Below are 10,057 nucleotides of genomic sequence, written 5' to 3'. Positions count from 1 at the left end.
TCCTCTGCAGTCACTGGGGGTCACAGGAAATTCAGTATTCCCTGTAAAGCACGAACTGCAGACAGGCACCTCTAGGAATTGGGAACCTCGCCTCGATTTTCACAGGATTTCCCGGATTTCCTGCGGTTGAAAAATCCCTCGAGTTCAACTTTGTCCACGGAGTGCCACGACCAGGAATCCCTGGACACCTCCAGGGGTGGGCACTGCAAACCTCCCTGGGCACTTCCAAGGCCTGAGCTCCCTTTCCATGGGGAAATTCCTGCTGCTGTCCCCCTTTCCATGGGGAAATTCCTGCTGCTGTCCCCCTTTCCATGGGGAAATTCCTGCTGCTGTCCCCCTTTCCATGGGGAAATTCCTGCTGCTGTCCCCCCTGAGCTCCCCTGGCCCAGTCTGAGGCCGTTCCCTCTCCTCCTGTCCCTGTTCCCTGGGAGAAATCCCAATCCCTGGCTGTCCCCTCCTGGCAGGGACTTGTGCAGAGGCACAAGATCCCCCTGATCCCCCTTTTCTCCAGGCCGAGCCCCTTTCCCAGCTCCCTCAGGAATTCTCCAGCTCCTTCTCCTGCTGCTCCAGCCTCTTCCTTCACTCCACTCCCTGCCCTGATCCCTAAAAACCGAGATTCCTAAAACTACGAATCCAGGACACTGCCCAGCCCAGCTCCTTCACACCCTCAGAGCTCCGACACTGCTCTATACAACTGACAAAATATAAATTCTCAAAATATATCTATAGTTGAAAATATAATTCAAGTTCTCCCTCTGCCCAGGATCCATTTTAACCCACGTTTTCTTCCTTAAAAATCAAATTCCTTCATGGAAACAGCGCTGGAAGGACTAAACAAGCAACCAGGCATCAATATTTATTAACACAAGACAAAGGAAACACAATCAATGCGTTAATGGGACACCGTCCAGCCAGGTGTTAAATTTAAAAATGTAACTAATCTAATTTTAAATAAATAAAACCTTTATACATAATTACAGAATGCCGGAGTCTGAATTGGACAATGGGAAAGAGGTTGACAGAAATAAAAGCAAATAAAAAAAAACCAAAACAAAATAAATGCATCTAGGGCTAAAACTGATCTGGTTTTTATAACCTTATTTTAGGACAGTTAGTAGGACACAGCTGAATTGATTTAAACCAGAAATGAAGTGCAAATTCTAACAAAAGGGGACAAAACTCTCTTGTTCCCACAGCGTTTGCTCGGAGAAGATTCAGAAAACAGCGAGACACACACACAGTATTTTAGTCCAGTGGGGAAGAATTCCCAGTTTTTCAGTTTCACTGCAGTTAAGTTGGAACCTGAGGGGCAAGAGGAGGGAATAATGTGCCCTGTGCAACCCCAGCAGCTGCAGAGTCACACCGTGGGGAGAGGCTTTGGGAAAAGCACCCAGCCCTGCCCACCTGCCAAAGCCCGGAGTGAAGGATCTTGCTTTGTTACCAAAAAATATGGAAAGATCATCCCCAGCTACAGAGGAAAGAGTGGAATGATCTGTGGAAGGCTCACAGTCCTGGGGGTGGAATTCGGGGATTCCAGAGCCCCAGCTCCATCCTTCCTCCTCTCCAGCACTGTGGCAAAACATGGACAAAGCACTCAGGGAATGCCAGGGAATTCAGGGAAGCCAAAATCAGCAGCTTCTCCTTGTCCCTGGAACCTTCTCTTATCCCACGGGCAGGGCTGTGTCCTGCAGCTCTCCAGCACACAGAAATGGAATGTGCTGGAAGATTTGGAGCGCACAGGAAAACTTGAAAGATAAAACCTCAAACCGTAGGAAGCTATCAGTACCTATCCAAACCAAAAAATAAAGAAAAAATAAAAAATCAATCCAGTCATATTCAAAAATGCCATTTCAGGAATTCCATCTCCATTTGATGGAATTCATACACGTGTTGTTTTATTTGTGAAAAATCACAAATAAAAGACAATGCTGGAATTGGACTTAAAATCTACTTCAGTGGACAAAAAGTGTTTGTTGAAACAATTTATCTAAAGCTTTGAGTAAAGAAAAAAGGTTCAAGACCACCAGTTTTCCCTGGAAAGGTCACACTGGAGTGAAGCTGGGTCTGGGCTGTGCAGGAAACACAAAAATGGTGACAAAGAACATGGAATAACAGGAATTTTCTGGCTGAAAGGGGAGAACAACCTTTTTGCACTCTACACCCAAAATAAGCTGCAGGACCAACTGTTTTAGACACAGTTTGACCTGCCACTGTCCCAAATTTGTGTTCAATTTGTTAAAAACTAAATATATTGAAGATTTTGTGCATATTCTGCTGTGTTGGTTGATACTGTGGAAAACACAGACAAGGTTCCAAAATGTGCCCCTGAAACCCAAAGTGTTTGCAAAGAAACTTAAGTCCAGACCTGCCACAAAACTGCCAGTTCCTATTCCCACACCAAATATTTTTTTTCAAAAATAACATTTGAAACTTCTTATCTGAGTTTTAAAGCTCCTGTTTTTCAGTGAGGAACCACCAGGATGCAGCAGGAGCTTTTCAAGGACACAGCTGGGGTTTGCTCGTGGATCCTCTGGACTCTGTTCCAGTAACTGCCATAGGATCTTCCAAGTCCACACCATAAACCTTTTAAAAACTGCCTAAAAACTTCGTGTGAGGTAATCTGGAACATTTGAAAAGTTTATTTACACTGTATACCACATCTGACTCAAAAAACCCTGTTGCAGGATCTGGTAGCAGCTCCCAAGGCTTCCAAAATCATGTATTAGCACCCAGAGAAATGTAATTGTTGTTAAAAGATGAAGAATTAATAAAATAAAATTTAAAAAAGAGATAATTTTGAGTCAAAGCTCAACCACCAGCTCTCCCCCAGCCCGTGTGGAACTGCTTCCCAGCAGGAAGAGCTTGTACCTGCTGCTTTAAGGCTTCTCTTTCTTCCCATTCCCTAAGGCTGGAGCTGGCACAGGATGTGGAAGGCTGGGATAACAATTTTCACAATATTATTTAACAATGTGTTTGCCAGAATTACCGGAACCCCCTGGAAAATAAGATTGTGTCCGACTTAAAGCTGGAATTCTCCCGTTCTTTCAGGGAATGCTTTGAGGAGAGCAGTTTTGTTTGCTCCCAGTCTCCACTAAAGCCTGTTCACAGTGGCTCTTGCTCTGTCTGCAGGGAGCTGAGGGAATCCCAATGGAATGGCACGAGCAGGGAATTCACCTGAGGAATGTTTTTCCTTTCCACACCTGCTGCCACAGGATGGGGCAGAGGCTGTCCCTCGGTTCCTTTTGGGACTTGCATGGCCATTTCTACCCAATTCCATGCTGAATTCAGCCTCCTGGAGAAAGATGTACCTTAAAACCAAAGGGTTCTACACACTTCTGGCCAGAATAAAGATACAAATGAAATCAGAAACCTGGGGAAGGTGGGAGCATCTCACATTGTGTCTAAGCCAATGCCAGGATGCTGAGGACCACAAAAGTCACCTGTCCTTAAAAACATCAACCTTCAGCTGTCCTCACTAGCCAAGTTAATTTTCTAGCTAAGTGAATTATGTATAATAATATTTACATATTTAAAATATAGGCAAAATTCTTTTTAAATTCCAGAAATCTCTATATGAATAAGTAACTCTGATTCTGTAAGTTATTGATTTGGTCATGGCACAATTGTCACTAAATCGTGTGATCCCGTGGGATGAACAGCTCCAGATGCAAAGGAGATCATGGAGTAGGGAACTGCAGAACTCTGATGACCCTTTTCTTAATAGTTTATTATCTTAACTAAATAAACCCTCCCCTTATAGAATCCTAACCCGGGATTAGATAAAAATACAAATATGTACAACGGGTGAAAAAGTCACACTACTGTAAAGGCCTTGGGGATTTCGTAGCTCACACACTTTCCCACTTTGCAGTTCTCTAAAGCTCATGGTTCAGTAAACGGTTACAAAACGTTTGCTGCTGCTTCCCACATTTCCTTCTCCCCACCAGCACCGAAACCCCCGGCATGGGAGGGAGAGAAATGTGGCAGCAACCTCAAACTTTAGATCAAGTATTAGTAATTTTCACCAGCTTCACTTCCAGAACCACCCTCATCGCTCTGTGCTCCCATCACATGTTGTAGGCCACGTAAATGGGGTCCAGCTGATCCGCCAGGAAACTGTCCCGGAGGTGCATCCGTTGTTTCTCCCCTCGGGAATTGATGGGGATAACTCCAGGATCCACCACCACCACCACCCCCACAATCAAGTAATGTTCCTCCAGGACCACGTTGGTAACCAGAGGAACCAAATCCAGAGCCTCCTGCTCACAGCCACACAGCTCCACCACCACCACCAGCAGGTTGGTCCAGGTGAACACAGCGCTGAAATGACAAAGGAAAAACAACACAAAACCCAGTTATGGCCACAAGGATCCCAAGTTTCCACTTCTTTATCCTTACATGGAGGTTCCCACCTGCTTTGGGCTATGTTTCCAACCTAACTCCAACACGACTCGGTCCTGATGTGACAAAAATCTGACCTATCTCAGCACTACCTGTGTGAGGCAGGAACCCAACGGTGCTGACACCGACCCAGAAACGGCTCTTTACACCCCAGAGTAGGAAATCATCATTTCTGTGTTGAACTAAAGCTTGTGAGGAAACACCGAGTCTGTTCTCACCTGCAGATGGGAAATCAGGTGTACGACTTGCTGATGGCAACACAAAAAAACCTGAATTTCCCTATTTTATTTCTTTTTTTTCACCTAAAAACCCTCTGCATCTTTGCCTAAACTGCTACATTTCAGCTGGGCTAGGATGGTTCCACTCCCCAGGACTGTTTTACCATTCAGCAATGCTCCTGTGGGTTCGGGACACCGAGGTCTCGATGTCGATGGGGTGGTACCGCAGCCCCCGCAGCTCCAAAGTCTCATCCAGTGCTCCCACAACGTACAGAGCATCGTGGCGCTCTGGGGACAGAGGAGAGGAGGTGTAACAAATGGAATTTGGATAAATTGTCTCTTGTATAAGCTGAAGAATCCCAGAATGGTTTGAATTGGAAGAGCCAATTCAACTCCCACTGTCCCAGGCTGCTCCCAGCCCCTCCAGCCTGGCCCTGGGCACTGCCAGGGATCCAGGGGCAGCCACAGCTGCTCTGGGCACCTCTGCCAGGGCCTCACCACACTCACAGAGAACAATTCCTTCCAAATATCCCCTCTAACCCTGCCCTCTGGCAGTTTAAAGACACTGTCCCTTGTCCTGGCACTCCAGGTCTCTCTCCATCTTTCCTGCAGCTCCTCCAGGCACTGGAAGGCCACAATTAAATCACCCAAAGCTCCTCTTCTCCAGCCTGGAGGCAGCTCTGCAGGTGGGGTCTCACCTGAGCAGGGCTGAGGGGACTCAGCCCAAGCTTGGGGGAGTTCCTGGGCCATGTCCTAAACCTCTTCTCCCCAGGGCTGCTCCCTCTGCTCATCCCAGCCTGCATCAAGCCAGGTGCAGCTCTTGGTGAAACCCTGAGAATCCCAAGGGAATGCCCAGGTGTCCCCGTGTCCCTGCAGGCTGTGCCCAGGTACAATCTCTGGTTAAACCCTGAGATTCCCAAGGGAATGCCCAGGTACAATCTCTGGTTAAACCACACAAGATTCCCAAGGGAATGCCCAGGTACGATCTCTGCTCAAACCCTGAGATTCCCAAGCGAATCCTGCCCAGGTGTCCCTGCAGGCTGTGCCCAGGTACAACCTCTGCTCAAACCCTGAAATTCCCAAGGGAACGGAATTCCCAGGTACAACCCTTGCTCAAACCCTGAGATTCCCAAGGGAATCGTGCCCAGGTGTCCCTGCAGGCTGTGCCCAGGTACAACCTCTGCTCAAACCCTGAGATTCTCAAGGGAATCGTGCCCAGGTGTCCCTGCAGGCTGTGCCCAGGTACAACCTCTGCTCAAACCCTGAGATTCTCAAGGGAATCGTGCCCAGGTGTCCCTGCAGGCTGTGCCCAGGTACAACCTCTGCTCAAACCCTGAGATTCCCAAGGGAATCGTGCCCAGGTGTCCCTGCAGGCTGTGCCCAGGTACAACCTCTGCTCAAACCCTGAAATTCCCAAGGGAACGGAATTCCCAGGTACAACCCTTGCTCAAACCCTGAGATTCCCAAGGGAATCGTGCCCAGGTGTCCCTGCAGGCTGTGCCCAGGTACAACCTCTGCTCAAACCCTGAGATTCCCAAGGGAATCGTGCCCAGGTGTCCCTGCAGGCTGTGCCCAGGTACAACCTCTGCTCAAACCCTGAGATTCCCAAGGGAATCGTGCCCAGGTGTCCCTGCAGGCTGTGCCCAGGTACAACCTCTGCTCAAACCCTGAGATTCCCAAGGGAATCGTGCCCAGGTGTCCCTGCAGGCTGTGCCCAGGTACAACCTCTGCTCAAACCCTGAGATTCCCAAGGGAATCCTGCCCAGGTGTCCCTGCAGGCTGTGCCCAGCCCCACCTCCGCTGGCCGCCGTCAGCTCGGTGCGCCGCACGAAGCCCAGGTACCCCGTGCGAGCCCAGAGCGTCTGCGCCGCGTCCCCGAAGCTCAGGCGGGTGTTGAAGTGGTCGGCCTGAAGGGTCTCGTTGTCGTAGATGGTGTAGTAACCACTGGCTGTGTGGGGGCTGTTCACCCAAATCTGTGCAGGGAATGGGGGAAAAGGGTCAGATCCTCACATTGCCCACCTGGAGCATCTCCCCAGTGGAGTGGGTAAAGGAACTGTGATAATTGGCTTTTATCTGTGGTTTTTTAGAGGAAAAAAATTCAGCTCGAGCTTTCAAATAGCCTGCATGATCTTAAAAACGCAACTTGAGATGTAGTCTTGTAAGTAATTGTAACTTGCTGTAATTGTACAGTAATTGTAGATGAGGATTCATGGAGTAAATAAGGGGTTTTATAGAGGATTTCTATATAATTTTATAATATTTTATAAATAATTTTATTATTACATAAAATTATTCTGTTATTACAATAATTAATAATTTTATATATTTTATATATATAAATAATGTATTATTTATATTATATAAATCATACATTATTTTATATTTATATATAAATAATGTATTATTTATATTATATAAATCATACATTATTTTATATTTATACATAAATAATGTATTATTTATATTATATAAATCATAATTTTTAACATGTCAAGTCCAAGACTGGATAATAATCCATCAACACTGATCAATACACTGATGTGTAATCAAGAAAAGGAAAGCCAAATGTAAATTATGCTATTTGGGGACCAGTCTGCAAGATTTAGGGTAGAACAATCTTCTTTTCAAGTGGGTTTTCTTTAAACTTGGCAGTGAAATAATACCCAAATTCTGAATGCTCCAGCAATAATTCACCTTACAAAGGCTTGTATCACAGCTCCAAACTGTCCCCCAGCAGAGAAAAGCCCAAGGAGCAGCAGGAAAAGGTCCCCAAGGAGCAAAACCTGTCCTTACCTCCCCAAGGTGAGAATCTCCCAGGGGCCCTTTTGTCTCTGGATTGACAATGACCACTTTGACTCCAGGCAGAATCTAAAGAAGGAAATGTGCAATCCCTGTTGGGTTATCTTCAGCGTAAGAAAACACACAATCAGGGCAGGATTTCACCCCTGGACATCACAAACAGGGATAAATCAGGTCAGGGTAGGTACAGCAAGGCAGGATCAGGGTATGGATGTACTCCACGGCTCCAGGGACACACAGGGAAGATATTCTGGGTCTGTACATGTTAATAGACCTTGACTTTGAATAATACAGCTGAAATCTGGTAAGTTATGAGGGAGTAAGAGCTCCAGTAAACCCCAAATACAGGCTGATTTCAAGAATACCAGAGCCCACACTTCTGGTAAAGCTCATTTACTGCAAAACAGAGAAATTCCCCCAAGAGTTCCAGCAAAACACGCTCCTAAATCAACAGGTAATTAATTCCTCATAAATCAAACTGACTTTCCAGAGGGACAGTGTAACCAGGTGCCACCCCCTGCCACGCCACAGGTGCTTCCCAGCTCCAGCACGAGGGCTGTGGGGAGTGGGGAGACACGGAATTACCTTCCCAGACTCGGAAAGCAGCAGGCTCTGAGGAGCTCCTCGTTCCACCAGACGGACCCTGAAGGTAAAGATAAAAACATTGTCAGGGTTAAAAAAACAAAGAGCTGAAGTGTCTGGAGCGGTGTGAGAACTCAGCACCACTGCAGGGAGGGCTTTATGTAGTTAATAAATTGGTTTAAGTGAACTTACAGTACCTGTCATGTCTCAAGGATTTCAGGTCTACATACACCGTGGTGGGATCGGGCCCCGATGTTCCCTGGGGAGTTAATATTTAAAAATAAAAAACACTGATGTATTTGCAGCAGTCAGGGTAAATTCTGAGCCCAGAAACATTGCCAGGGGTTTCTTGCAGCAGAATTCCTACTCATATCCCCCCACCTTTGCAGCTGCACTAAGGGAAACCCTTCAGTGAGCAGGTGACTTTTTGGAACACCTGTGTGGGAAGGAGCCCTGCGGAGGGGGGAGACACCCCAAGCTCTCTCAGCCACCAGCCTGGAGCAACCAGGCACTTGTTTACGTGGGAATAAACAGCTCAGATTCGTGTTTCACTTGTTTTGAGCATCTGTGATACGATTTGGCAGCTGCAAATGAAAGAAGCTGCTTAAATCTTGTGCCAGCTGTTCTCCACGGGGCAGATGTTGGGCTTCAGACGGGGAGTGTGGAATTACAGCCGAGCCTGGCATCTGGAATGTGGTGCCAGCAACAAGGAAGAGCCCTGGGAAGCCTCACCTGTAAACAGATGGCCACGTTGACCCGTGAGCCAAAGGTGGTGCTCACGGCTCGGGATGACAGCCCGATGTCCTTGAAGAGTTTGGAGAAGGAATGGGTGAGGGAAACGCGCGGCCGCTCCTCTGCCACCACCACGCAGGTCCGGACACAGGACAGGTTAATGCCTCGGGCCTGCACACAGACATGAGGCAAAGGGCAGGAGGTGTTCAGCTGTCCCCTCTCAAGAAGTTATCTTTGCTTCTTATCCCTTGAAATTACTCGGGAAACGCAGGACAAACTCAATCCTCGTGTTCCAAGTTACTTTCCCTTTTTCTGATTCTATTTGTGACTCCAAATCGTGTCTGACCACAGCCTGGAAATGCAGCCAGAGCAAGACATGGACTGGCAGAGCTCCCTCCTCTGCCCCAGCTCTTAGCTCAGCTGAGATTACACCTCTGAGTCACTGCTTAAACAGATGGAAACCAAACCCAGGCAGAATAAAGTCATCCACTGGGGCTGCACTGACTCTCCAACAACTCTGGGACCTGAATCCATCTTTCTTTGTCTGGTGAATGCTCTGAGCAGCACCAGGCAGGAGCTGCCATGTGCTGCTCACCTGTGACACAGCCCGGGCACCTGCAGAGCCCTGTGCCACCCACCAGAGAACAAGGCTGAGCCTTAACCTCACGGAGCCACTACTCCAGGAATTCCCAGGGAAAAAGCCACCTGAGGCATGGCACGGAGCTGTTTTTCCCTTTCTCTCATCTCCCAGGAGAACACACCTCCGTGGAGCAGCTCTCCTGCTTCCCATCATGTGCTGGTCTGAGCCTCCACTGCAGACTGTTACATAAGGAATGTGCTGCAGGGCTGCACGGGATCCTCCCTGCTCAGGGCTGCCCTGACATTCCCTGACAGCTGCTCCCTGCTCCTTCCCTCTCCTCTCCTCTCCCAGGGCTGCAGCTTTTGGACATTTGTGCAAAGGAAAAATTTCTATTTAACAATCCCATCACTTTGCTTTATTACCAGAGTTCCCTTAATTTATGCAACACAACACTCAGGAAACATTTCTTACCTTTAACATTTCAACTTGGTTTCCAAGTCCCTTTGTACACAGTTCCATGACTGAATAGGAACAGAAAGTGTCCCTTATTTTATACTGGCTGACAGTAGATAACCAGAGAAAAAGATTGGATTCCAGCTCCATAGGAGGAATTAAAATTGACTGATGTCCAGAATACACACTGTAAAGAACATTAAGGGAGAAAACATTCCAGTGAAGCTCGCAGTTATCTTTAAATTAATATGTGCTGTGCTTGCACATTACATCCCTGCTAGTCCAAAGGCAG

At 47.4% G+C, this 10,057-nt stretch overlaps 1 protein-coding gene across 3 annotated transcripts in view; it reads right to left on the bottom strand.

The window, feature by feature from the left end:
* Positions 1 to 843: 843 nt before the first annotated feature.
* The window catches only part of DIP2B (DIP2 acetate--CoA ligase B (putative)), a 61,844-nt gene continuing 52,630 nt past the window's right edge, over positions 844 to 10,057 (bottom strand). For all 3 annotated transcript variants that reach the window (XM_088068764.1, XM_014261401.2, XM_088068765.1), the window contains 8 exons: positions 9,784 to 9,952; positions 8,733 to 8,903; positions 8,198 to 8,259; positions 8,004 to 8,061; positions 7,413 to 7,487; positions 6,415 to 6,592; positions 4,784 to 4,907; positions 844 to 4,320 (listed from right to left, as the gene is read on the bottom strand). In XM_088068764.1, the coding sequence (XP_087924890.1) occupies positions 4,068 to 4,320; positions 4,784 to 4,907; positions 6,415 to 6,592; positions 7,413 to 7,487; positions 8,004 to 8,061; positions 8,198 to 8,259; positions 8,733 to 8,903; positions 9,784 to 9,952 (1,090 nt within the window). In that variant the 3' untranslated portion in view covers positions 844 to 4,067. The remainder of the gene's footprint in view (positions 4,321 to 4,783; positions 4,908 to 6,414; positions 6,593 to 7,412; positions 7,488 to 8,003; positions 8,062 to 8,197; positions 8,260 to 8,732; positions 8,904 to 9,783; positions 9,953 to 10,057) is intronic.

Source organism: Pseudopodoces humilis, chromosome 32 (assembly GCF_049639895.1).
Source record: "Pseudopodoces humilis isolate 2021_Gansu_Grassland_sample_001 chromosome 32, ASM4963989v1, whole genome shotgun sequence".
In the NCBI taxonomy this organism is placed as follows: domain Eukaryota; kingdom Metazoa; phylum Chordata; class Aves; order Passeriformes; family Paridae; genus Pseudopodoces; species Pseudopodoces humilis.
This window is presented reverse-complemented; position numbering and strand designations above follow the sequence as displayed.